The 27900-nt window shown below is 52.3% G+C and overlaps 1 protein-coding gene across 3 annotated transcripts in view; it reads left to right on the forward strand.

The window, feature by feature from the left end:
- SAMM50 (SAMM50 sorting and assembly machinery component) overlaps positions 1-27900 on the forward strand; it is a 34852-nt gene that overhangs the window by 2334 nt on the left and 4618 nt on the right. For 2 of the 3 annotated variants that reach the window (XM_043562850.1, XM_043562848.1), the window contains exons 2-14: positions 2622-2732; positions 5813-5914; positions 7765-7852; positions 9722-9828; positions 10682-10812; positions 11053-11140; positions 13384-13512; positions 13914-13985; positions 14682-14768; positions 17316-17386; positions 19865-19932; positions 24441-24587; positions 25260-25401. In XM_043562850.1, the coding sequence (XP_043418785.1) occupies positions 7768-7852; positions 9722-9828; positions 10682-10812; positions 11053-11140; positions 13384-13512; positions 13914-13985; positions 14682-14768; positions 17316-17386; positions 19865-19932; positions 24441-24587; positions 25260-25401 (1127 nt within the window). In that variant the 5' untranslated portion in view covers positions 2622-2732; positions 5813-5914; positions 7765-7767. The remainder of the gene's footprint in view (positions 1-2621; positions 2733-5812; positions 5915-7764; positions 7853-9721; positions 9829-10681; positions 10813-11052; positions 11141-13383; positions 13513-13913; positions 13986-14681; positions 14769-17315; positions 17387-19864; positions 19933-24440; positions 24588-25259; positions 25402-27900) is intronic. The other variant, XM_043562849.1, reaches the window with a different exon arrangement.

A 27900-nucleotide genomic window follows, 5' to 3' on the forward strand; every position in this document is an offset into this window, starting at 1 on the left:
GATACGGGGCTCGTACTCACAAACCATGAGGTCATGACCTGGGCCAGAGTCGGACACTCAACTGACTGGGCCACCCAGGTGCCTCCAAAGTTTGAAATTCTGATTAAAGGTTATAAATGGGAGTGGCAGATCTTTGGTAGACCATATTTCATGCTTTGAAATTTCAGGAACTGTAATGGAATTTTTTTTTTTTTTTTTTTTGCATAATGGACTATGCACCTTGTGCGTATTTGCTAAGCATTCAGATCGAATAGAGTGACTACGTGCATATGTTCCTAACCATAGTATATACTCTGCAAAGTTTGCACAAATTTTTTTTTTTTTAATTTTTTTTTTTCAACGTTTATTTATTTTTGGGACAGAGAGAGACAGAGCATGAACGGGGGAGGGGCAGAGAGAGAGGGAGACACAGAATCGGAAACTGGCTCCAGGCTCCGAGCCATCAGCCCAGAGCCTGATGCGGGGCTCGAACTCCCGGACCGCGAGATCGTGACCTGGCTGAAGTCGGACGCTTAACCGACTGCGCCACCCAGGTGCCCCAAGTTTGCACAAATTTAATATACTTTTTTACACTGTGTAAACTTAAATACAGGAAGCATATGTGTGAAATGGTGCCGGTAAAAAGTTACTTTTTCAATTAGTTAACATTTTGAGAAATACAGTAATGATTCAGTTTTTTGAAATATTGCACAACAGGGGCACCTGGGTGGCTCGGTCGGTTAAACGTCTGACTTCAGCTCGGGTCGTGATCTCCCGTCTTGTGAGTTTGAGTTCAAGCCCCGCGTGCTGTGCTGACAGCTCAGAGCCTGGAGCCTGCTTGGGATCCTGTGTCTCCCTCTCTCTCTGCCCCTCCTCCTATCCCTCTGTCTCTGTCTCTGTCTCTGTCTCTCTCTCTCTCTCTCTCTCTCTCCCCCTCCCTCAAGAATAAACGTTAAAAAAAAATATCGCACAACAAAAATGAAAAGATGACGATATGAAATAAATGATCTGTTCTTTGTCCAGCGTGGTCTTCCCTTTTCAAGACTCATGTAAATATCCCGCTTCCGCCACTGTGAGGCAAGGGCTCGGTCTGTCTTGTTCACTGCTACATCCCCGGCTGTTAGCCCGGTGCTCAGCAGACAGTAACACAGACTTCCAGTACCTAGAGGTGTCCCACTACGGGAAGGGCAGGTTCTGCCCCAAGAAGCCTGGCTCACATAGCTGACGTTTAAGGCAGATCGTTTTAGGGAGAAAGTTATTCTGGGCCAAGAGAACAAGGTATGCGCAGACGTGTGCGTAAGAGTCAGGGGAGTGGTGGGGGTTGAACTTGGAGGAGCAGGTGTGGGCCTTCTGGTGGCAGTCCCTCGCACGCCCTGCTAAGGAATCTCGTTGGATTCTCTATCTGCAGGCACTCTTGAGGGCCATCGCAGTCTTTTAGAGCAGGAGTGGAAAAGAGGACATGCCAGGTCGTTACCTTTCCAGAGAACCGGTGACGTGTTGGAGGAAGGACGTACTGACAAGAGTCTGTCTTGTGTCTGGGAAAAGGGGATAGTGTCCCAGAGTCTCCATTGCGGCACACGCTGCAGAGTCAAACGCTTCTGTGCGCTTTGAAAGCACCTATTTGTAGAGAATTGGGGGAGCAAGAAGCAGCCAGATACTGGTTAGGACAGTGTTCCTCCAAATCTGCGAATTTGTGCATTTGCCTAGTGCCACACTGGCCCTGAATCCATACCCGGGAGGGCCTGGGAGTCCCCGTACTTAGGCAAGTCCCCATATTAAACATGTAATACGTGTGTGTGCGCTTAAACATTCTGTTGTATTATCATGGCCCCCTGGAAGTCTATACCAGGCACAGCCTGTGCAATTCTTATTTCGAAGTTGCTTTAATGCTTTTGAGATGATGTCAGTTCAGATTGCAGCAAGTGACTGCTTTCTGGCACATTTTGTGAACATACGCAGCTCCTTTTAATGTGTGAATGAGACTTTCAGGGTGCGGAAAAATATGTTTTAGTAACTTGGTTTGTCAACGTAGTTATCCTATCCTAGGATGTATCCAATCTGGATGAAAAAAATTAGGATAATTTCTGTAACACCAAAACAATTTGTTTTATCTTTGATAAATGCCTTTGTGGCGTTTTATTTTGAACTACTTTTTTCTCGAGGTGAGCCTTAGGTAGACAGAACCAAACAGTCATAGTCGCATAGACCTCAGTTCGTGACACAGTCGTGAGTAATACACTGGCCACCAAGGGCTCACTGCCTGTCTGGGGCTTGTACGTCAGCAGTACTTACGTCTGCCCTGTGCTCCCCAGCCTCCACTCAACAGAGGGAAACACAGTACCGAGCTTTCTGGAACACCATCTAAAGACAAAACTCAAAAGATTAAAAAAAATTTTTTTTTTTAAGTTTATTTATTTATTTTGAGAGAGAACGAGAGGAGAGGGGCAGAGACAGAGAATCCCATGCAGGCTCCGCACCATCACTGTGGAGCCGACGTGGGGCTCAAGCTCCTGAACTGTGAGATCGTGACCTGAGCCGAAAGCCAGAGTCAGGCCCTTAGCTGACTGAGTCACCCAGACGCCCCAGAGATTTTTGTGTTTTTGTGTAAGTTTATTTAACTGTGTTTTCTCCCTCCCTTTCAGAGTTTGGAGCCTCTTCCAGCCAATGGACCTGATTTCGGGGCATTAGGAGAAGAAGCTGAGTTTGTTGAAGTTGAACCTGAGGCTAAACAGGAGATTCTCGAAAACAAAGATGTGAGTTTTTGTTGAAGTGCTTGATGAAGTCACTGCCAGAGACATTGGCTTCCATAGAGCCCCAGGGAGACAGAGGATTAACCTGTCTCAGTGCCTTCATTGAAGAAGAGTTTATAGCCAACTGTTTTGGAAAGGCTGGTGACTTTTAGAAAAATAGCTTCTGGTTTTAGAGAAATAGTTTATTTATTTTATTTATTTATTTTTTTATATACTTTATTGTCAAATTGGTTTCCATACAATACACAGTGTTCATCCCAACAGGTGCCCTCCTCAGTGCCCATCACCCACTTTCCCCTCTCCCCCACCCCCCATCAACCCTCAGTTTGTTCTCAGTATTTAAGAGTCTCTTATCGTTTGCCTCCCTCCCTCTCTGTAACTTTTTTTACCCCCTTCTCCTCCCCCATGGTCTTCTGTTAAGTTTCTCAAGATCCACTGTCTTTCTCTGCCTGACTTATTTCACTTAGCATAATACCCTCCAGTTCCATCCACATTGCTGCAAATGGCCAGATTTCATTCTTTCTTATTGCCAGGTAGTATTCCCGTGTATATATAAACCGTATCTTCTTTATCCATTCGTCAGTTGTTGGACATATAGGCTCTTTCCATAATTTGGCTATTGTTGAAAGTGCTGCTATAAACATTGGGGTGCAAGTGCCCCTATGCATCATCATTCCTGTATCCCTTGGGTAAATTCTTAGCAGCTATTACTGGGTCATAGGGTAGTTCTATTTTTAATTTTTTGAGGAACCTCCACACTATTTTCCAGAGCAGCTGCACCAGTTTGCATTCTACCTGGGGAAGTTTAGACAGACATTTTTATATTTATGTTATTTAAAAAAACAAAACAAAAAACTAAGTATTTCAAGGACAAACCCAAATCATAATTAAGTTTATACTGTGTCCAGAAAAAAGAGTGAAACGTTTCCTAAACCTTGCTCCCTTTGAAATTTAAATCCAGCTGCAGAAGTGTAAGCACGTTTTCAGTGATTATGTGATGAAGACCTTTTGCAATATTCTGATTACCCTCAGTTATGCATTTCTTTAATATTCCCTATTATCTCTGCTTTATTTCTCTGTTACTCATTGCCATCTACGAAACTGTAAACTTGTCTATTGCAAGCCCCTTTAGAAGGTAAGCTCCACTGACTCAGGAATTTATGTCCTGTTCACTACTATATCCTCAATGTTTAGAATAAAACCTGGCTTGTAGGTAATCGGTGCAGTGCACTGTCACTGAATAAATGAATTAAATAAGCATCTACAGACCGGGAGGCGAGAGGCTCTGAGCCAGCATGTATCACGCTTATTGAAATGCGCACAGGCGCTCTAGCAAGATGCGCAGTTATTAAGTTGGAGGTCATAGCATCAGCGATCATCTGGCTACAGAGACCTTGTAAGTCTCAGTCACAGGAAGTAAACACCTGGCAAAATATAGGTTCAGATGACCAGTTGTTCTAAAAAGGCAGGAAAATAAATAAAGTCTGGAATGAAGAAGGGTGGATCATTAAACTTGAAAAAAAATCCTTGACTTACTTTTCAGACATTTGTCTTTAGCCTTGATCTCTTGTTGTGTCTCATACCTAATAATCAGTGTCCTTTTACAACTACGTGCAAAAGAATGAAACTGGACCACTGTCTTTCACCATACACAAAAAAGAAACTCAAAATGGATTAAAGACCTAAATGTGAGACCCGAAACCATAAAAATCCTAGAAGAGAGCACAGGCGGTAATTTCTCTGACATCAGCAGTAGCAACTTTTTTCTAGATGGGTCGCCTGGGGCAAGGGAAGCAAAAGCAAAAATAAACTGTTGGGGCTGCATCAAAATAAAAAGCTTCTGCACAGCAAAGGATACCATCAACAGAATGAAAAGAGAACCTACGGAATGGGAGTACATATTTGCAAATAAAGGGTTAGGATCCAAAATGGACAAAGAACTTATATAACTGAACACCAGAAAGAGACAATCCAATTAGAAAATGGGCAGAAGACATGAACAGACATCCAAGGAAGACATCCAGATGGCCAACAGACACATGAAAAGATGCTCCACATCACTCATTATAGGGAAATGCACATCAAAACCACGTTGCGATATCATCTCACGTCTATCAGAATGCCTAGAATCACACACAGAAGAAATAATAGGTGTTAGCAAGGATGTGGAGAAAAAGGAACCCTCATGCACTGTTGGTAGGAATGCAGCTTGGTGCAGCCACTGTGGAAAACAGCATGGTGCTTCCTCGAAAAGTTAAAAACAGAACTAACCTATAATCTAGCAATTGCACTACTGGGTATTTACCTCCAAAACACAAAAACACTGATTCTAAGGGATACATGCACCCCTACATTTACTGCAGTATTATTTACAGTAGCCAAATTATGGAAGGAGCCCAAATGTCCATCAACAGATGGACACACACACACACATACACACTGGAATATTACTCAGACAACAAGAATGAAACCTTGACATTTACAAGGACGTGGATAGAACTAGAGAGTATAACCCTAAGTGAGGTAAGTCAGAGAAAGACAAATACCACATGATTTCACTTGTATGTGGAATTTGCGAAATGAACAAAAAGAGACAAACCAAGAAACAGGGTTTTTTGTTTTTTTTTTTAAGTTTGTTTATTTTTGACAGAGTTGTGGGCAAGGGATGGGTGGAGAGTCAGAGAGGCACAGAGTCCGAAGCAGGCTCCAGGCTCTGAGCTGTCAGCACAGAGCCCGACGTGGGGCTCGAACTCACAAACCGTGAGATCATGACCTGAGCCGGAGTGGGATGCTTCACTGACTGAGCCACCCAGGCGCCCCAAGAAACAGGCTCTTAACCATGGAGAGCACACTGATGGTCACCAGAGGGGAGGTTGGTGGGGGGGGATGTGTGGAAATAGGTGAAGGAGTTAAGAGGGCACTTACTGTGGGGAGCACAACATAATGTGTGGAAGTGTTGAATCACACTATACACCTGAAACTCCTATAACACTGTATGTTATCTCCACTGCAATTGGAAAAAAAACCAAAACGGCATTGAAAACAAAAAAAAATGACAATCAGTGTCCCTTTGTCACATTTAGGTGGTCGTTCAACACGTTCATTTTGATGGACTCGGAAGAACCAAAGATGATCTCATCATATGTGAAATCGGAGATGTTTTTAAGGCGAAAAACCTTATTGAGGCAAGTTCTCTCCGCTTGGCCCTGTTTCCCATTCCCTCCCGAGGAACCTCCACGTCTGTCTCAAACCACTGAGCTGCGCCCCAGCCTCTCTGCGCATGACCTTGCCCCCCACCCTGAAGGGGAGCCTTGGTGCGCCCAGGCTGAGCCTCCCCATTCCCCCCGAGCGCCTCCCGCAAACCTAATGTGTGTTTGCACGCGCCCTCGCCTCTGGTCCCTCCTGCCTCAGAGGCTGGTCCGTCCCGTGTTCTTCGCCGCCCGCCAGCGTTGTCGTAGGCACCTCGGCTGGCTCTCTCCCTGGCACCCCGCTCGGTGCTCCAGCGTGCTCCCACATGTGGTGGGTGCTCCGCTGTTAGCCACTCCTGCTGTCACCTTGCGGCCTTGGCTCCGTTTATCCCCTGGTCTCTGTCCTGGATGTCAGCATCTCCGGTCCTCTCCCTGGAGGGCGCCTTCTGTCCTTCTCGGCCCTTGGAACCACATTGGACATGTCCGGGCAGAGTCCCCCAACAGCCTCCTCCAGGTGGCCCGTCAGTACCTGATGTGGGAAACTGTTGGGGTTCGGAGCTGTTGGCCAAGAGAGAATTCTTGAGATGTCGTGGGTGCAAAAAGGTGGTTTTATTAAAGCGTGGGGACAAGGAGCCGTGGGCAGAAAGAGCTGCCCCAGGATTGTGAGGAGTGACTGGTTACATACTGGGGGAGTTGGGGGAGGTTTCCAAAAGGACTTTCAGATGCTAAAGAGGATTCCTAAGATACTGGAGGCCTGGCTGCGGTCAAGCTAAGGTGGCTTTTCCCTCCAGCAAAGCATTAACATTGAGACCTTAGGGAGCTCCTGGAGGAATGTTCTACTCTGCCTGCCTCAGGTGTTTGTCAGTGCGCTGCAGGTGGTAAGGAAATTTAGTTCTATCTACATTTCCTTTTTGCCTTTGTTCCCCACATCAGTACCCAGCTGTTTGGCCTTTCTCACCTTAAGGAAATTGCTATTAAGGGGCGCCTGGGTGGCTCAGTCGGTTAAGCAACTTCAGCTCAGGTCATGATCTCACAGTCTGTGAGTTCAAGCCCCGCGTCGGGCCCTCTGCTGACAGCTCAGAGCCTGGAGCCTGCTTCAGATTCTGTGTTTCTCTCTCTCTCTCTCTCTGCCCCTCCCCTGCTCATGGTCTATCTCTCTCACTCTCAAAAATGAATAAATGTTAAAAAGAAAAAAAAAAAATTGCCGTTAAAAAAAAAAAAGACTAAAGTTGGGCTCTACCCTGACAGCCTGGAGCCTGCTTCGGATTCTGTGTCTCTCTCTCTCTCTGCCCCTCCCCTCTCATGGTCTGTCTCTCTCACTCTCAAAAATGAATAAATGTTAAAAAAAAAAAAAAAAAAAGACTAAAGTTGGGCTCTGCCCTGACAGCCTGGAGCCTGCTTAGGATTCTCTGTCTCCCACTCTGGCCCCCCTGACACGCACGTGCAATCTCAAAAATAAAGAGAGAAACATTGAAAACAGAGATTAAGGTAATACATAAGCACAGTGTGATGGTCCCCAGGGCATTGAGCTGAAAGGTAGGTATCCCCTCCCCCGCCGGCCCCGGGCTCACTCTGCAGAGGTGGCAGGGCTGGGGCTCCTTGTGCAGCCTTTCCGTGATAACCGCTGTGTTTCTGCACCTTTCATTTTTGACGCTGCGTGGAGAGCTCTTTTGTGGAACTCGTGCCCACCTGCCGGGTGAAATACCTGGCCGTCGTCCTCCAGTGCTTCGTCCGTCCCCTCACGTGTCCCGTCTCAGCGGGGCTCTCTTCTTGGTGGCTCGGCACCAAGCACTGAACCTCCGTCCTGGCCACTGGAGGAAGATAAGTCTCTTTTCCTTCTCTCACAGGTGATGCGCAAATCTCACGAAGCCCGGGAGAAATTGCTTCGCCTGGGAATATTTAGACAAGTGGATGTTTTGATCGACACATGTCAAGGTACCTACCTGTTGTTGGCCTAGTGTCTCTGACTTCCCCTCCCGCCCATCCTGCAGGATCACGAAAGCTGTACGTGTGGCCAGACGTAGACTGCTCCTGGAGGTGTATCGAGCACATAGGCAGTTAGCCGTCCCAGGGGAGTAACTGGGATGATGGTGGTGAGTTTTATGTCAGGCTGAGGGAAGACTGGTGAACTTTGAAGGTACTGTCGTCTGAACCTGTAGATGGTGCAGGCGTTCTGAGAAGGATCGCGAGGAAGGGGGCCAGGCTTCGTTCGGGGTGGCCCAGCCCAGCAGGTGTCCGAACGGGCTCTTGGCAGCCAGGTTCCACCTACACATGTGCTTTAAACAGGAGGGCGCCAGGAATCAAGATCTCACTTTTTTCGTTTTTGCTCATTTGCTCGTTTGCCGTCTGACATTGTGCGAGGCTATCAACCTAGTCAACGTTTCTTCTTTGACCGGTGAGCACCTGCTTCGGGCAGGCCCTGTGCTCGGTACCAGGGTGAGTCCAGCGGCAGACCTTCCAGTCCGGTGGAGCAGGGCCGGGGCGGCCAGCTCCTCTGTGCCCTCGGGGAGAGCCCCGGGCGAGGCTCTGCCCTCCGCATGCGTCCAGCTCCGTCCTCACCAGAACCTGGGCCCGGGGCTAGTGTTGTTGCAGGAAACGTGTTTCCAGATAAGGAAGCCAGGGCTCAGAGAGGTTTAAGTTGCCCCAGTGACCCAAGTGGCCCTTGCTGCTGCTCCAGAGTGCTCTCCTCCTGGCAGGTCTTGTTGGCAGCTTGTAGCCTTTGCGTTCTCCTGCCTGTCGTAAACGTGACGTGCATGTGGTCCATGGGGGCGCTTCTGTCGGGTTCTCCGCCCCAGCTGCCCGCTAGAATTACCCGGGAAGTTGTGAAAAAGAACGGTTAGGGCAGTGAACTGTTCCGTGTGGTTCTGTGGCGGGGGTGCTCGACCTCAACCATCTGTCAGACCCTCTAGGATGTACAGCACCGGGAACGGACCGTGCAGATCTCCCTGTATTTCCTCCTGATGTCTCGCTATTGAGGTGTGACTTGTGACAGACATCCCACACCGATGCAAGATGATCGGAGACAGAAGTGTGTTGGGGTGGGGGTGGCTCTATGGGGACTGTCTATACTTTCTGCCTGATTTTTCTATAAACCTAATGCCTCTCGCAACAGTGAAGTCTATTGATTTAAAGAAAAAAAAAATGGTGCCAAGGCTGCACCCTGGCCTGTGTCTGAGGATCCAGGAGCCAGTGTTTAGGCAGCTCACCACATGTGGCCGCTGCCCAGCCAGGGTGGCAGGGTGGGTCCTGCCCTTCTGTGAGCGGCCCCCAGGCCTTGCAGAGCTCGGCCCTGCTCCCTGGCACCCTGGGGCACATGGCGGGCATCGAGGCAGCTGCAGGCACCGCACCCCTGGCTTCTCAGAAGGACGAGGACAGTTGCCTCTTAATTTGTGCTGAACTGCTTGCTCCTCCTTCGGGGTTGCCGCAGTCCCTCTGGTCACAGGAATTCTGCATTTAATGTCAGTTGCATGGAGGCCCCACGTGTTTTCAAGGACCCCTCAGCAAATGCCCTCCGCACATGACGTGTGCTGAAACAAATCCTGCTGCTTATCGTTCCCTCCTTGTAGCAAAGTCTGACTGTTTCTGGTCTCTTCTGCCACAGGAGCCAGACACAGCTTTTCAGGTGTAGGAGTGCATTGTGATTTCTGTGTTGGAGCGTTCTCAAACTTTAAGATAGAGGGTGTGTTTTCCGGAGATCGTAAAGCAGGCTGACTTCAGAAGGCTCTGTCTCCTTGTTAGCAGTGGGACCTACGTGGAACCTCAGGTTCTAGCTGTCCTACTGACCAGTATTTCTCGTTCACTTAGGTGATGACGCCCTTCCAAACGGGTTGGACGTTACCTTTGAAGTAACCGAACTGCGGAGACTGACGGGCAGTTACAACACCATGGTTGGGAACAACGAAGGCAGTATGGTATGATGTACTTCCTCGCGGTGGAACTTTCACTTAGGAGCTTTGAAACTGTGCCCGTTCTCAAAACTGAGGGTGGGTTTAAGACTCTGTCACACACCGCCGTCTCTGCGGGCTAACGCGTGGATTCTCAGCGATCTTCCTAGAATTGATCGTAGTATGTTGTCGTTTTTAATTTAATTATGCTTCCAATGAATTAACATGCCGTGCTACATTAGCGTGGGCACTCGAGGTAGCGATTCAGCAGCCCCACGCACCGGACCCCCGGTGCCCCTCACCTGCTTCACCCATCCCGACCAGAGTACGTTATAGATTGTTTGACAACAATAGTAACGTCAGTGGTTCATTAGGGACGATTTGGGGAGTGTTTGCATTAAGTTTTCTAGTTCAAATTCTCCTGATTCCCTGGCTTTGCAGTTAGCAAGTGGGGCCTGTCTGTCGTCATCAGGCGTATGTGGGGAGCACATGCACTCAGCATGTTTGTTTTTTCTTTTTTAACGTTTATTTCTGAAGGAGAGACAGACAGAGCATGAGCAGGGGAGGGACAGAGAGAGAGGGACACATAGAAGTCGAAGCAGGCTCCAGGCTCCGAGCCATCAGCGCAGAGCCCGATGCAGGGCTCAAACCCACGAACCGTGAGATCGTGACCTGGGCTGAAGTCGGACGCTTCACCGACTGAGCCACCCAGGCGCCCCCAGTGAAGGCATGTTTTGATGAGCAAAAGCAATTCCAGGTGAAAGGCAGGCCGTTCAGTCTGCATTTTTGTCCTGTGTTTAGGAGGACCCCTTGGCAGGGTTCTTCTTAACAGTTGCCATTCCTCCCGTTCAAACCACCGCTGTCTTTCTGTTCCTCTTAGGTGCTTGGCCTCAAACTCCCTAATCTTCTAGGTCGTGCAGAAAAGGTGACTTTTCAGTTTTCCTACGGAACGAAAGAAACTTCGTATGGCCTGTCCTTCTTCAAACCACGGCCTGGAAACTTCGAAAGAAAGTAGGAAGCCAAATAGATCGTTGAGTACGGTGGCTTGGCTGGTTTAAGAGTTAAAGTCGAGGCCTTGGTTGCGAAAAGACACTTGACAGGATCGGCCGACGCTTCTGCCCTGTCACAGCGTGCCGTACCTTTCCTCCTGAAAATGAACCCCAGAAGTGTATTTTTAAGTCTGTTGATTTAGATGTGTACAAGTTATAATCCCTGTTTCAGCTGTTAAAGCTCTGTCCCGTTGTCTCCTAGTTTCTCTGTAAACTTGTATAAAGTCACCGGCCAGTTCCCTTGGAGCTCACTGCGGGAGACGGACAGAGGGGTGTCGGCCGAGTACAGCGTGAGTGACCTCCCGCCCTTCCCTTTCGTGCGCTTGCGTGGGGGACCAGGCGCCTGCGTAGCTGACTGCCAAAGTCAGCACGTGGGGGCGGGCCGGGGGCGGGCAGGGGGCGGGCAGGCCTGGCAGCGGGCTGGCTCTCGCAGCGTGCGCGTCGCGGCGGGGGTCACCCTCTCTCCTTGGCCCTCTGCTGTCGGCTGCTTTCCCGGCCGGGTGCCTCGCCACGGGCCACGCTTGGACTGCCGGGGGTCAGAGAGTGGCCCGGCTCCGTCATGGCGGCTGTGCTTCTGGCTTCCCGTGGGGCCGTGTGCTCATCCTTCCGCGGATGTGCTGAGGCTGACAGCTTCTGAGAGCCGGCAGGGTCGCGTCAGGTTACCGAGGGCCTCCCTCGCCGGTTTGCCCTGAAGGGCGCTTCCAGCAGGACGCGGCGAGGCGCAGCAGGTGGCATTCCTGCCGTCGGACCACTTTTTGGCTTCCTGACGACCTGCCCTCTTTCCCTTCCTTTTTACACTCGTGCCGCCTCCTCCCCTCCTGTTCGGGCTTCGGTTAGTGAGGAAAGTCGGCACGCGGTGCCGAGTGAAAGCAGTTCTCCAGGGGTGGCCTTGAGACCAGCAGCATGGCCTCGCCTGTGAGCTGGTTAGAAATGCAAGTTTCTGGGCCCGCCTGCCTGCCGAACCAGCATCTTGGGGCGTCTGCCCGCCTGCTCCCTGGCGGTTCTGGTCTGAGAGCCCCTGCCGGAGCCCTGCCGTCACCCCCGGGGCTCGAGCGCTGCTGTGCCACTCGGCCCTTGTCGGCACGGGGGACGCTGGCCACTCGGGCTCCTCAGCCTCGCAGACAGACCAGGGTTGGGGAAGCCCCCGGCACGGAGGCGGACCGGCGGCCACTGGCTCAGGACGCGACGTGAGCATTTGTAGCTCCGTTTTCGGTTCTCCGTGTGGCCACCTGCCCTGTGTGACAGGAGTAGCCTTCAGACTCCTTCCCGCCCTGTGCAGGGTGGGGAAGGCCCCCCCCCAACCCCGGCCGATGCTGCCCTCTCCGGAGGCCATCGGCAGTGTGCCAGGGACTGCAGGCTTTCTCCCCATCCTTCTCCTCTGTCCCCCTTTATCCCTTTGTTCTAAGCCTTTTCTAAATAGCAGATTCTTAGAAATACCTCCTTTATCCACAGGAAATAGCAGAGGTGGAAGCTCTGTTGGAATAGGCCGTGGGGGAGGGGAACAGGGAGAAGAGGGACAGAGGGCACTTGTGGCTGGCAGCCCTGGGGTTGAGAGACGAGCTCCTGGAGGCATGGTGCGCTCTTGGTGCCAACGCAGGGTGGGGCTCACTGCGGGAGACGAGAGGCACCATCTGGCCTCTGCCTCGTCCTCCTGACTGTGCACACCGAAACATAAAATGTGTCTTCTGTGGGCAGTTGTGTTTCTCTTGGGGCGAGCTGCCTTATAAGTTTTGGAAGAAATGATTTGGCCAGCAGTACACCTGCCTCAGGCCTTTTGGGGGAGCAGCGGGGTCTCGTGCGGCCCTAAGGGCAGAAATGGCAGGTGACCAAGGCTGGCCTGTATCTTCTCTGCTTTGCCAACACCTGACGCGGCGCCTGGTGGGTGCTTGATAAGAGATCGAGTTGACGCGGGTGCCCCGCGTTCTCACCCTGAGCGAGGCCCGAGAGGGTGCCCAGCGCCTGACTCGCTCCAGGGAGTGTGAGGTGATCTGGTTTCCTCGTAAGAGTCACCTCATCGTCGCACCGAGGCCACCAGCCAGCGTTCACTGCTCACAAACAACCTGGGCGTCTCAGAGATGGGAACGTAGGTGGGCCTGACCCGGGGGCCGGAGGGTCGGGGCGAGAGGCAGGTCCCACTCGCCCCGGGTTCACTTGGCTCAGGCCTTTGGCCGCAGGAGGGACGCTCTTCACTCAGCAGCGCCTCCGTCTCCCTCTTCTCGCCGGCCGATGTGGGTCACTGCCGTCCCCCGGCCTGGCTTGGGATCCAGGGCTGGGAGGGTCGGGTGGGGCCAGGTCAAGCCATCCTAGAGCCGGAAAAGAGGCCCGTGGGTTACAGAGCTGAGTGCGGCCCTCACACAGGCGGCCCGTCTCCTCCCCGGGGCACGCTTTGAGCAGTGTCCCCGCTTTATCCCCTCCCGCTGCCCTTCCTGCCCACCATTCAAAATAATGCATCTTAGGTATTTAACTGGTTGGCCGTGTGACGACGCCTCCTCCTGAGGCCCGACTGGGGACGACTCCCCATGTGTGCTTACAGTTTCCCATTTGGAAGACCAGCCACACGGTCAAGTGGGACGGCGTGTGGCGGGAGCTGGGCTGCCTCTCGAGGGCGGCGTCCTTCGCCGTGCGGAAGGAAAGCGGGCACTCGCTGAAGTCCTCTCTTTCGGTAAGGGCTCCCCTGTCCCACTGCGGTTCGCAGGCGTTGGGAGGGTAGTCTCCACGGCACCGGGGACCGAGGAGGGCCGTGGGTTGGGCGGCTGGTGGCACCGCCCCTGTTACCGTGGGTACCGTCAGTGGTGCCAGCAAAGGTGTGCCTGAGAGCCGGTCCTGGGGTGTAGCCGGAAGCTGGCGGAGGTCACTCAGGTCAGGGTCAAGCTCCTTGAGAGGTCTGCCCCACCCTGTGGGCCCCCCCAGCTGTGAGATAGGGACGAGGTGCTGCTTTCCCAGAGGGATTTTCTGACGACGAAGTGATGTGATAGGGCGAGGGGGTGCGGCCGGGAGTCCAGTCTGAGGTTGGTGCTCAGGAAGCGCTCCTTGTCGCCCGACGCGCCCGCACGTCTCTTCCAGCACGCGATGGTCATCGACTCCCGGAATTCCTCCATCATGCCCAGGAGAGGTGCTTTGCTGAAAGTTAACCAGGTATCCTTCCTTCGCAGCGTGGGACCTGCTGGCCGGTGACCCGGGAGGGGAGAGCCCCCCACACGGGAGGCACGTTCTCTATATGGCGCGCCTTCCTTTAATTATGGAGATTGTTCTAGAACGGCTGGAGGGGGTGTCGGCTCTGGACCCGTTCCCCATAGTGCCGTGTCCTGCGTCCACAGACGGAGCGGGGGTGGGGTTCTGGCCTTGGGACTAGGAAGTCCGGGAGGAGGGTTGTGAGTGGGCTGAATGAGTCCCTTGGCACTGGTTAGACACCTCAAGGCAGAGACTGTGGATGTCGGCCGGGTGGCACCCTGGTTGTCCGCCTGGCCTTCGGGATGAGAGGACCAGCGAGAAATCAGATTTTTTCTGGGGCGGGCCGAATTGTACACGATGGGCGAGTTCCGTTTTCCAAACGCTGGTTGGGCGGAACGAGCCGGGCTGCCGGTCTTTCTTGCTCACGTGTGGAGTCACCGTGCAGCTGTTCGCTAAGTTTGAGGCCTCTCCGTTTCTGACAGTCCCCCGGTGCCTTCTAGAACAACTAGAATCGAGCTTCTAGGACACAGACAGAAGCAGTCTCTTGCCCGTTTAAAAGTACAAAACAACAAAATTAAAGAGCCCTCGCGGTGACGTGGTGTCGAAGCCTGGGCCTAAGTCTGACTGCTCCATTTTGACCTGCGGATTATTCGCCCACAGGAACTGGCCGGCTACACCGGAGGGGACGTGAGCTTCATCAAAGAAGATTTCGAGCTTCAGTTGAATAAACAGCTCATATTCGACTCGGTGAGTGTCCAGCCGGAACGGCCACCTGCATTTTTGTCCCCCGCATTTGTTGTCAGGAGCTCAGGTCCGAGGTAGTGAAGGCGTGACCCAGACCACAAGCGCAGAACATTCGTGCTGACCTTTTCAACCTAGCCAGGGTTGAGGAAACTCTGGGGAGAGGCGATCCTTCTTCTCTTTATAAGGAACCCATCAGCCATTTTATGCGGGACCCAGGAGAGCAGCTTCCCCGTTTGTCGGCTCGGGGCCGTCGTGGGAACATGTACGGAGGACAGAGGAATGTGCCTCCTTTCCCTCCTAAGGTCACTTCCATAGAAATTCTGAGTCTTCACCTTATTTTGCTGAGTCTGCAGGGCTCTGGGCACTTCTGGGAATTTCTTTTCTAGATCTTTAATCCAGTTTGGTCTGGTTTCTCCTGACTTGCTCAGGAATGGGGAGTAAGCGACCGGATTCTGACCGAGGCACAGGAGCCCCTGACGTGTTCTCCCGTCCTCCCAGAGCCCCGGGGACTGGGGACGGCTCTCTGTGCCCTGCCCTCCCTTCCCCCGACCTGTGCTCTTTGCTACCGTAAAACTCGGGGTGAGGGGTGAGGAGCCAGCGTGGATGAAATGATACACCGGTCTGTTTCTGAGGTCCCTTATCACTGCCCCTGGCCAGGCCTGGGCTCATCACCCCTTGAATTTCCTTCCTGCCTTTCCCTTGCTGCTGCTGGTCCGGTGGCCTCGCTGTTGTCCAGTTCAGTGAGCGGCTCCGGGTCCCCTCCCCGGGCCTTGCCACAGCCCGCGACATCGTCATCACTGCGTGCCGTCGTTTCAGTGGTCTCGCTCCATTTCCTCTTGGTGGAGTCCTGTCGTGGCCTGTCACACTGCCCCCGGATTCTCGGCGAGAGGTCCTACGCAGCCACGGTCCCTGGGGCGTCTCGTCCCGCCTGGGGCTGCAGCTCCGTCCTTGTGCCGTGCTCCCAGAGCTGGGCAGAGTCCTCCCTCCCGCCCCCGGCGTCATGTGCTGCCAGGCCTTTTGACTGTGTTCCTCCTCGCAGACGCTTCAAATTCGGCGCGTCTGAAACCAGCTCTTCCCTGCCTCCCAAATCTGTACCTGACCCGGGCTCCCGAGTCCACCGGCTCACACACCTGTCCGCCCAGCTGCCCTTGACTGCCCTGACCGCTCAGAGCCCTCGCCCTGAAGGCCACCAGGCGCCAGGTCCCGCCTCTTCTGGCCGCTCAGTGTCACTCAAATGCCATGCCGCTCTTTCCCGCCTTGGCAGGGATGTCCTTTTCTGGGCCATGTCTGCTCCCCCTTCTCCTCCACACCGCAGACGTGCTGGTCTTTCTGAAATGCAAGCCGTGGGGCACCGCTGTCCTGCGTGAAGGGCGTGCTGTTGACGGGGCACGCAGTCTGTGGTCCCGTCTCTGTCCCCTCCTCCCCGTACTTTGGCTCTGCTAAACTTACGTCCCGTCTCCCAGAAGGACGAGGATCTTTTACGTCCAGGCGCTGGTACTTTGTCTTCTGCTGGGGTCCCTTCTTTCTGCTGTTGGCTGGCCTCTCGTCCCAGCCTTGTTAACAGTTTGGCCCCGGGCTCACCTCCTGCAGGCCTCCTCTGACCCCCGGGCCAGGTCGGGGCTCCTGCTCGGTGCTCACAGCGCCTGTGCTTGTCTCCAGGTGTCACTCATCACCACCCCTCACCCAGCACATCTGTACCGGCTGCCCAGCACCGTCTGGGCACCGAAAGTACCTCAGGAAGTAGAACGCGGCTCCTGCCCCCTCACGTTCTAGTGAAGGGAGACCCGCAAGCAGGTCCGAGTGTGTGTGCAATTTAGCAGGCGGCGAGCGTCCTGAGGAATGAGACCACAGAGTACAGAGAAAGCGGCCCCAAGTGGGTGCTGTCTTCTGTAAGATAGTCCGGGAAGGCATCCTGGGTGAGGCAGCAGAACCCAGGGCAGAGCAGGGGAGCCAGCCACGGGCTGTCTGGGCACGAGCTGGGTGGGGCCTGTTCCAGGATGAGCCAGGGTCTGCCGGGGCCAGACGGGGAGGAGGAGGGAGAGCGCAGGGAGGACAGAGGTTGGACCAGGCGGCAGAGGGCTTTGGGCACCGCCGTGAAGGTGAAACTGGTTTCCTCCGGGAGGGAGGCCCAGTTTGGTGTCACCGTCAGGGTGAATGGGCACCCGTAGGAAGCGGGGAACGCTGCTGGGGGCCCGAAGGGCCCGCTAGAGATCAGGACACGTGTAAAGGCGCCGTCCCCTGGCCGCGTGGGGCGTGTCTCCCACCTCGCTCAGCCTCACCCCTCCTGGAATCAAAGCCCTGGAAGCCACACCCTGCTGGGGCTTTGGGCTTGGGGTTTGCTTGTGTTCCCGTGTCTTGTTTGAAATTGGAAGTGGCAGGGTTTCAGAGTATCCACAAAAGACTGTCACCAAGCCAGATGTTCCTGGCGTGTAGCCCCCAGCGCAGAGCTCTGCACCTGCTCGTGGCCAGATCTTGGTGTGGTTTCCAGCCCAGGGGGCTCGTCGCCGGGAAGGGGCGCGGAAGAAAACGGCTGTGTGTCTGTTTCTGCAGGTGTTTTCCGCATCTCTCTGGGGTGGGATGTTGGTGCCCATTGGCGATAAGCCCTCAAGCATTGCCGACAGGTAAGGAGTAATGAGCGAGTGGGTATCTTGCACATGCTTTCCTTTGGCTCTTTTTGGTTGGTTTCTTAGAAGTTCTTTTAGAGAACCTTAACCATTTGGGAGAGGGAATATTTTAAATTTTATTTCAGTTTTTATGTTTAAGTTAACTTCAACATATCCAACATACCTCATGCTGAATAGGTTTTGCTTTTTTGATGGGGAGGGAGTTAACTTACTTCATAGTATTAAAAATCTTATATCCCCTTCTGAGCATGAGAGAATATAGTTCACATGCATTGCAGAAACATAAATATAGACATTTAAGGAAGTAAAAAAAAAAAAATCCTGCTCGGGGATCAACAGAGTTAACATTTGCAATTATTTCCTTCCAGTGTGTTATTTGTGGACGTGTGCTTGTGTGCTTGTGTGTGTGTGTGTGTGCGTGCATGTGTGTGTGTGTGCGTGTTCACGTGCACATTATGTTGTCAACATACTATAATTTGCATACGCTTTTGTGGTCTCTCTGCTTTTAATTGTTTTGCATTTTGTTTTAAAGATTTTATTTATTTATTTATTTATTTGTTTAATGTTTATCTTTGAGAGAGATGGAGAGACAGAGCATGAATGGGGGGAGGGCAGAGAGAGAGGGAGACCCAGAATCTGAAGCAGGCTCCAGGCTCCGAGCTGCCAGCACCTGGTTCCAACCCATGAACCATGAGATCATGACCTGAGCCGAAGTCGGACACTTAGCCGACTGAGCCACCCAGGTGCCCCTTAAAGATTTTAGTTTTGGGGCCCTTGGGTAGCCCAGTTGGTTGGGCGACTGACTTCAGCTAAGGTCATGATCTCATGGTCTGAGGGTTCCAGCCCCACATCGAGCTCCATGCTGACAGCTCAGAGCCTGGAGCCTGCTTCCGATTCTGTGTTTCCCTCTCCCTTCTCCTACCCGCCGTTGTGTTCTTTCTACCAAAAATAAGCAAACGTTAAAAAAAAAAAAAAAAAAAGACTTTCATTTTAAGTAATGCCTATACCCAACATGGGGCTCGAACTTACAACCCCAAGATCAAAAGTTGCATACTCCACTGACTGAGCCAAAACAGGTGCCCCTGTGTTCTCCCTGCTTTTTAAAAAGTTTTAAAGAAATTTTGGACTAAACCATTCACCAAGTCATGAGAAATTGTTCGAAAGCTACATTTTAATGTTTCACTGTTTGCATCTAAAGAACCCTGTGAAGAATATGATTTTTTGTTTTATTTTTGAACAAAATGAAGTTTTGTTTTATTTTTGTTTTATTACTTTTTTTTTTTCAACGTTTTTTATTTATTTTTGGGACAGAGAGAGACAGAGCATGAACGGGGGTGGGGCAGAGAGAGAGGGAGACACAGAATCGGAAACAGTCTCCAGGCTCCGAGCCATCAGCCCAGAGCCTGACGCGGGGCTCGAACTCACGGGCCGCGAGATCGTGACCTGGCTGAAGTCGGATGCTTAACCGACTGCGCCACCCAGGCGCCCCTACTTTTTTAAATGTGTACTTATTTTTGAGAGAGAGAGAGAGAGAGAGAGAGAGAGAGAGAGAGCAGGCAGGGGAGGGGGCGAGAGCTAGAGAGACACAGAATCCTAAGCAGGCTCCGGACTCTGAGCTGTCAGCACAGAGCCCGACACAGGGCTCGAACCTACGAACTATGAGATCATGACCTGAGCCGAAGTCGGACAGTTAACCAATTGCACCCCCTAGGCGCCCCGAGAGTAACAATAATTCTATTTTGGTCTGTTTTCTTTTAGTATTATTTTTCGCTTTCTGTAAGTTGGGATTGTACTATTGTATAATTTTTATCTTGCCTTTTTAAAACTTAATGTCACACTGAGCACATAGGAGGTGGTTTTTAAACAGAGCTGTGACGTAATGAATTCTTATAGACAGTAGATAATTCCTTTGTAACGGACAGTCCACACTGTCCCTCGTCTCTATAGAGACGGTCTATAGACCTCTATAGAGAGGTCTTTGTGTCTCCTATCTCACTTACATCCTCCCCCAGAAGTTTGAGGTGTTTGTTTAGATTTTGGTTGAGATTTTTATGAAATGCCCCAGTACTCCTGTGCATCTTCCCAGTCCTTCAAAGTTTTGCCATGTGACAGTGTCGCTGATAATCCAGTAGCAGACGTGAGCCTCACTCGAGTGTTTTCTGCATTTCATTGTAGCTTGTAGGTTTTCCCCTGGTGACTTTCTTGTGCCATCTGCCATTCTTTTTTTTTTTTTTTTTTTTTTTTAATTTTAACGTTTATTTATTTTTGAGACAGAGACAGAGAATGAACGGGGGAGGGTCAGAGAGAGAGGGAGACACAGAATCAGAAGCAGGCTCCAGGCTCTGAGCCATCAGCCCAGAGCCCGACGCGGGGCTCGAACTCACGGACCGCGAGATCATGACCTGAGCCGAGGTCGGATGCTTAACCGACTGAGCCACCCAGGCGCCCCTCGTGACATCTGCCATTCTGCTCTAGGTTTTACCTCGGAGGACCGACCAGTGTGCGTGGATTCAGCATGCACAGCGTGGGGCCACAGAGCGAAGGTCAGTCTCTGCTCACGGTACCGCTGCGCCGAAATTAGGGTCACGTCGCATTTTTGAAAGCGTGCGCGCCAGACCCTTGAATGAAGCGGGCCACCCCCCTCCCCCACGCAGGTGATCTGAGCATAATTTTGGACTTCCCGAAGACTCCACGACGAATGGCCTACCGGAGGCCTCACTGGTAACAGTCAGTCGTCACTTACTCTGTAGGTCGTGTGTCTCATGTACTCTATCCTCACACTAAAGGAAGCTGCAGAAAAGAGAGGGCTGTGAAGGAAATCGTGAGGAGGAGGAAACACTTTTAGAAAACTGTACCCAGCGAACATTTGTGTGTAAGCGCACCTGCACGGCCCGCAGCGTGTCGTTCAGGGGTCAGCTCTGTTCCGGTTCCCACAGCACCACACGCTCCTGTTTCCCCACGGCGCAATTCACACCTAACACGGCGCATATCCCACGGCAGGCACAGGCAGGTAATTGTTGAGGGAACTGCGGAAAAATGAGAAAGTCTAAGGAAAAAACGCTCCGCGCCGACGCGTGGTCCCGCTCCCCAGCGATGATACGCGCGAGCGTTCGTCGTCTGCACAAGCACCCCTTCGCGCCGGTGTTCTGGTCCGTCCGCCCGCCGTGTTCCAACCTGCTCCCCTCACCGCCCTCAGGAGCGCGTACGAGGAAGAGTTTTACGGGAACGAGGACTGCGTCGTTTTTAATAGCCTTCGTCTTTTTTTGTTCGTCTTACTAAACATACCGTAACTTTTCTAAATGAGTAGATTTTGTTTTGGGGAACAGTTTGAGGTTCACAGAAAAGTTGGGCAGAAAGTACAGAGAGTTTCCACGTCCGTCCCCTAGCGTCCTCGATGACCGGCGTCTCGCGTTAGTTTTCAAGTCATCTCCGCGTCCAACGTGGGGCTTGAACTCACAACCCCGAGGTCGAGTTGCCGTCGTAAGGCAGTACTGACGCATTCTCACTAAATCCCCCATCCACATTCGGGCTCCCGCTGTGTGCTGTGGCGTTCCGTGGGTTCTGGCACGCAGCCACGGTTACGGCGCCCTCCAGGGTTCCACCCTCCCCCGCCCCATGCCTGACAACCCCCGAGCCGCCTCCTGTCTCCACGGTTCGGCCTTTTCCAGAGGCTCGCGTAGTTGGAATCCTGCAGTACGCGCCCCTTTCACACCGGCCTCCCCGAGGTTCCTCCAGGTCTCTTACGGCGCGTTTGCTCGTGCCCTTCTGCCGAGCGGCGTTCCTCGCGTGTCTGCGCCGTCTCCGTTCGCGGGCAGGTTTTGTCTGGACATAAAACCACAGCTGTCGACTGACCTGGGGAAATAGCAGTTCAAGCGGTTGCTGGGTCGGAGGAGAAAAGTGTGTTGCCTTCGTACGAGATTGCCAGACCGTCTTCCAAGATGGCACGGCGTTTGCACTCCCGCGAGCGGTGAGTCGGGGAGACAAAACCCTGGTCGGTTTTCACGGCCGCGCATCTCATCGTGTTGCCATACTCTCATCTGCCCGGACCACATCCCAAGCGTTGGACACTCAGGCCTTCTTTTTCCGCACGATCAGGAAACAGTGTATCCGTGAATAAGCTGAGTCTCTGTGCTCCTGTCTAAGCTTTACTCTATGATGTGAAGTTGTAGGTGTGGAATTGCTAGGTCAAGGATTTTGAATGTTTCAAAGCTTTGCGTTGCCCTCTGGAAAGCCTGTTTCAGCCATACTTGCGCCGCAGCGTGTGAGAATTCCTGTTTTCTAGAACCCTCTCCGACATTCACACTCTATCCGAGGTATTTCCGCACGTTACTAAAAACATGAAAAACATCCTTTAAACGGATGTGTGCTATTCCGTTACAAAGTCTTGGGCCCTGATTTTCTGAACTGTTCTTTCAGTATCTTTGTTGTCTCCGTTCTGTAGTGTGACAAATAATGGCTGCGCTGTGCATAAATTTTTGGACAGAGCATACATTTCTTGTCACTTGTTTTTAGAGTAGTTTATTAGTGTGTCATTTTTTTTTTTAAAGAGAAGTAACACATCAGGGGTAGTGTTATCCTTTTCATTACAAGGAAGTATTATATAGTGACTCTATGGAAGTTTAGGAGTTTATCACGTGCCTGAAAATTAAAACACAATGACAGTCCACATGGTTCCCAATCAGCTAGGCCCTTGGGAAGAGTCTGTGGGCAGGAACGTAAATTGTATAACTTTTAGTGAAAGTAGTTTGATATTTCATAGTCCGTATCAAGAGCCTAAAATGTGCGAGGACTGTTAATAACAGCTCCGGACTGAGAACTAGAAACCAAATGCCCGTCGACCCTGGAGTGGGCGAGCAATAGCGGTATCTTCACCCCGTGGACTACGACCCAGCGAGGAGGCCGAGTGAGCAAGAGCCCCTGGCCGAATACGCAGGGATGAGCCTCAGAAATGTGCAAAATCAACAACAGCAAAGCCAGGCCCAGGGGAGGCGTCAGATGGGATTCAATCCACGTAAAGTCTAGAGACAGGCTGGAGTGATCTGTGCCTCGGACAGCAGGGGAGTGGTCAGCAAGGAGAGCGGAGCCTTCTGAGGGCTGCGCACGCCTGTTTCTCAGTCTGGGTGTGTTCCCCGTGGGGAAACTGACCGAGGTGTGTGCTTAGGACGTGCGTACTTTGCTGTGTGCATACTATACTGCGAGACAAGGGTTTAAATGTGCGTGCAGGGGACTCCACGGGTTAGTGTCCACCTGTGTCCAGAAGTTAGACACCAGTATGACAGTAGACAAGTGTGGTACACAAGTGATTATTCAGGCATTGAAATCACGTTTCCAACTATTAAACCAGCTTTTTAAAAGCAGGACTAAACTATACGTGTATGTGTGTGATGACTCACATTTCATTTTCTGAAGGATTCATCACACTTCACTGGGTGAAAGACACCAGCATGTTAGCTGATTGAGTGTTTTAATAGTAGAGATGAAAAGACAGGGGCACCCGGGTGGCTCAGTCGGTTGAGCGTCCGACTTCGGCTCAGGTCGTGATCTTGCGGTTTGTGAGTTCGAGCCCCACGTCGGGCTCACTGCTGTCAGCTTGCCAGTCAGGGCAGAGTCCGCTTCTATCCTCTGTCCCCCCCTCTCTGCCCCTCCCCTGCTTACGTTCTCTCAAAAATAAATACGCATTAGAAAAAAGAAAAGGTATTTCCCTAGACTTACCAGATTTTCTGCAATGAGTGTATTACTTTCATGACCAGAATAAAATAGGTTGTTTAAAAGGTGGGCAGTTACTGGCGAACTACAGAACTGGCGAACAAACACAGCTGACCTCCTGTTACTGGTCATTTTTTTCCCTCTAGAAGGTCGGTCCTAGAACAGGGACTGAGGAGACGGCTGGTCTTTGGATGAACAAGCAGGTTGTTCCTTGAGGTTAATCTTGGAGACACCACAGTTTTCTTTTTCATGATTCCGTCATTTTGTATTAAAGAGTACTGAGCAAGACGCTCTACAAATAGTGTCTTGCAACAAAGTATAAACATTCGGGGTTATTTTTGTTTTCTTGTTGCTTTAACATCATGGTCATTTATAGTTAAAAAGGACTGGATGGGAGCATTTTTTAGAAATAATACATTTATGTGTCAGTGGATAGCCTTCAATTTTGGCCAAAGTAACCTCGGTCAAAAAGAAGCAAGCAAACCGTAGGCGGCTACGAACCGTCAGCCATGGGCCCCTGCCCTGCGCATGTGGAGCCGGCCCGCTGCTTCCCCACACCGTGGGCCGTGGGCGTGCTGGGCCTTCTGATGACGAGCACGGACGGCCGTTCCCGACACCGCAGACCCCGTCCTGCGTGCTGGCCCGTGTCGTGCTCTCGAACTTGTGGCAGAGGAATCCACTTCCTTTGCCGGGCGGCCGCGATCCGGTAACCTAGCAGTCGTGGAAAAGGCGATTTCCAAGAGCTCTCTCGCCTCACCCCACGTACTCTACAGATAGGATACATTTCTCATGTCATCCTTTTCTAAACGACACTAGCATCGTTCTTCCAGTCCAAGCTTATAAAATAAACCAGGCGAGAAAGAAATGCACCAGGTGAGGCCAGCATGGAGCCCCTGGATGGCTCAGTGAGTTGAGCGTCCCGACTCCTGATTTCGGCTCGGGGCGTGGCCTCACGGTTTGTGGGATCAAGCCCCGCGTCAGGCTCTGCACCGACAGGTGCCGGCAGGGAGGCTGCTTGGGATTCCCACTCTCCCTCCCTCTCCCTCCCTCTCCCTCCCTCCCCCTCCCTCCCTCTCTGCCCCTCCCCCGCTCTCGAGCGCACTCACTCTCTCAGTAAAGAAATAAACTTTAAAAAGAGGAAAATAAAAGAAACAAAGTGAGGTGGCCAGCACGGGGACTTGGCGAACTTGCGCAGTGTGTGGCCTGCACCCACACATACTGCACACACCCACACACACACACACACACACACACACACACACCCCTCGCTCGTACAGCTTGTGGGGCTTCAATGTGATTCTGCACGCGTGAGCCTTTGTTTTCTCTGTACCTGTTCCTTGACTAGGAGACTACCTGGGCGGAGAAGCGTACTGGGCCGGCGGCCTGCACCTGTACACCCCCTTGCCTTTCCGGCCAGGCCAGGGCGGCTTCGGAGAACTCTTCCGAACACACTTCTTCCTCAACGCGGGGAATCTCTGCAATCTCAACTACGGTAAGGCCTGGGGGGCTCGCAGACCGCCGCGGCATCGTGGCCTTTGTGTTTAAAGCACGGCGCGCATGGCCTCTGTGTTAGATTTCGTAGTCTTTACGTTTAGAGACGGCCTCGCCTTACAAAAACTCCTTACGACACCTGACGTGGTGCTGAGAATAAAATTGGTGAATGGAACACAGGTGAAAAATCGTCATCAGATGCTGTCCTGCAAAAATCTGCTTACACATTCACTCAGCAGACATTTCTGGAGCACCTGCTCTGTGCTGGTCATTACGGCCACAGAGCTGAGCTGGGTTTGCTTCCTCCTCACGGGGCTCGGGGCGGAGGAGACTGAGGGCCAGCGCATCCGGTTAGGGGGCTGTGAAGAGGTGTCTGGAGAGCTCCCTGGAAGACAAGGCCCTCAGACGGAGGCGTGGAGCAGGAGGTGTGCTGCTGGTCGCGGGCTGGGGAAATGCCCTTTCAGGCCGAGGGGACAGTATGTGCTGGGCCCGGAGAACTGCTTCCGGGGCAGTGAGAGGAAGTCTGCTCCCAAGCCCTCTCTTGATTTCAGTCCTAGACCCACTTCATGTGTTCTCCTTGAATAGCTAGGCCACATGGCAGGGAAGAGAGCCAGGGCCTGTCTGAGGACAGCTCACGTGAGGTCACATCCTCTTTCCTCTTTCCTCTTTGCAGGGGAGGGCCCCAAGGCTCACATTCGTAAGCTGGCTGAGTGCATCCGCTGGTCCTACGGTGCCGGGATCGTCCTCAGGCTCGGCAACATCGCCCGGCTGGAACTTAATTATTGTGTCCCCATGGGCGTGCAGAAGGGGGACAGGTAAGTGCTCAGAGTTCTTCCCCGCGGTTACGTTGTTGTACCGGCTAGTCATCTTGTTTTGGTTTGCACCTGGTTAATCATTTTGTCCGTGGCCTTTAAGAGTCAAGATTTTTAGTAGAAAATTGCGGAATAGCTAGCAAAACAATGAAAATAGGGGCGCCTGGGGGCTCAGTCGGTTGGGCATCCGACTTCGGCTCAGGTCACGATCTCGCGGTCCATGAGTTCGAGCCCCGCGTCGGGCCCTGTGCTGACAGCTCGGAGCCTGGAGCCTGTTTCAGATTCTGTGTCTCTTTCTCTCTCTCTCTCTGCTGTCCCCTGCTCATGCTCGCTCTCTCTCTTTTTCTGTCTCTCAAAAATAAATAAACTTTAAAAAAATTAAAAAAAAAAAAAAAAGAATGAAAAAATATTTTTCTCCGTGGTGTTTTCCTCCATCCAGTCTGGAGGAAAAATGTGACGTGTTCCCATCCCCCTCCTCACCCTGTTTGCACTCCGTTACCAAATGATGAGGGCTCCTCCGTGGGTCCGGGTCTGGCTGGAGGAGTTGATGAGGCATAATCGATCCTGCTTGTTAAAAATGGAATGAGGTATTTCTGGTGCGTGACTTTGCAGGCCAGGAACTCAGCACTGGAATGGACAAGGCTTTGCTCCTGGCCACAGGGGACTCGTTCTCCAGAGCCTTCTCTTGGGAGCAGAGCAACCCGCCATCTTGGCCTTTCTCCACCAGCCCCCTTACTAAGCAAGATTTGTTCAATATTACGTGGTTGCATGTGGCCTGAGGTCATTTATGGTTACACAGATCAATTCCATTTCTTGGTTTATATGGTATCCACCATATACGTTGTAAGAAGGCCAGAAGTATCGTCCTGGTCTGCGTTACATCAGGCTGCTTCGACGGAATGTCACAGACGGTAGGGCTTAAACAGCAGACACTTAACGTCTTGCACTTCTGGAGGCTGGGAAGCCCAAGAGCAGGGTACTGGCCACTTCCGTTCCCGGTGAGAGCCCTCTTCCTGGCCAGTAGACGGACGCCTTCTTTCTGTGTCCTCACATGGCAGAGAGAGCACACCAGCCCTGTGAGGCCTCTTCTTATACAGACACTAATCCCACTGTGGGGACCCCTCCTTCATTACCTCATCTAAACCCAGGTACCCCCCAGAGACCTTCCCTCCAGATACCATCTCACGGTTGGGGCTTTAACATAGGAACTTGGGGGGGATATAAACATTCTGCCCGTAACGGTGTTTATACTGTCTCTTGTCATTTTCATGTTGATACTTCAGTGCCGTAGGCTGTGTTTTTCTCTTCTCTGTGTTCCTTCTGCACTTACGTGGCCACCGAGTGGCGGTGCTGTCTGAGTCATAGCCCGAGTCTCAAGCGTGATGTTGGAGATTGTCCTGACTTAAGGAAAGACTACTGGCTTTCCTCCCACTGTCTTCTACTTCGACGTGGTCGGTGGTAGTGCTTTCTAGAGGGTAGCCACGTCGCCAGGTTTTGAGAAAGGACTCCTTCTCAGGGCGTCTGGGCCGCTCAGCTGGTTTGAGCGTCCCGAGTTTTGACCTCAGCTCAGGTCTCAATCTTCTGGTTCGTGAGATCGAGCCCCGCATCGGGCTCTGTGCTGACAGTACGGAGCCTGCTTGGGATTCTCTCCTCTCCCTCTGTCTCTGCCCCTCCCCCGTTCACATGCTCTCAAAATAAATTAAAAAAAAAGAAAAAAACATAAAAAAAGAAAGCACTAGCTGTTAGGTGCAGTTCAGGGTCTGTTGTCCGGGTCCCATGCGGTTATCTGCTCCTCAGGCTCTAACAGGGAGGTGATTCTGGCTGCAGGGCCGCCCTGGCTCCCAGTGACGTTAGCACCCTTCCTTCCGGTGCCCCCCGCAGACAGCAGCCGCCCAGATGACTCACCTCCACCCCGTGTTTGTGCGGGAGCCCCGCTGTCCAGGCTCGGTGGTTCTGTGGCTGTGTGACCCAGGGTGAGGGACTTAGCCTCTCTGGTCTCAGTTTTCCTGCCCAGAGAATGGGCGCTGGTGACCTCGCCCGGATGAATGAATGTGCGGGAGGCACTTGGAGCAGTGCTCAGCGTGCTGTGAGTAAATGCTGGTTATCGCTCACGTTGGGCCTCGTGGACTCGCTGTGGCCCTTTGCACGCAGGAAGCAACGCGTGTTCCCTTCAGAGACATCTTCCTTCTGCCTACGCACTGGCCGCCCCCTGGCCGTGTCTGAGGTGCTGTGGATGGGACTTGGTTTCCCGATTTCAGAGATAATGAAACGTGAAGACGGGAATTTTTCTCCTAGAGCAAGGTTTTCACGTTCGGTAACTTTCTAGCAGCTTCCATACCTTTACAGTCTCGGGGAAATGAGCCTAGTCTTACAGGCTGCTTTCTGCAAAGCCTTCTTCCCACCACAGGTGCGAATGTGGGTCTCCCTGGCTTGAGCACCAGCCGTGCAGGTGTCGAGGCCACGCCAACACCAGGATGAGGTCAGATGTGGGTGCTAAGGCCC

Source organism: Prionailurus bengalensis, chromosome B4, assembly GCF_016509475.1.
Source record: "Prionailurus bengalensis isolate Pbe53 chromosome B4, Fcat_Pben_1.1_paternal_pri, whole genome shotgun sequence".
Classification (NCBI taxonomy): domain Eukaryota; kingdom Metazoa; phylum Chordata; class Mammalia; order Carnivora; family Felidae; genus Prionailurus; species Prionailurus bengalensis.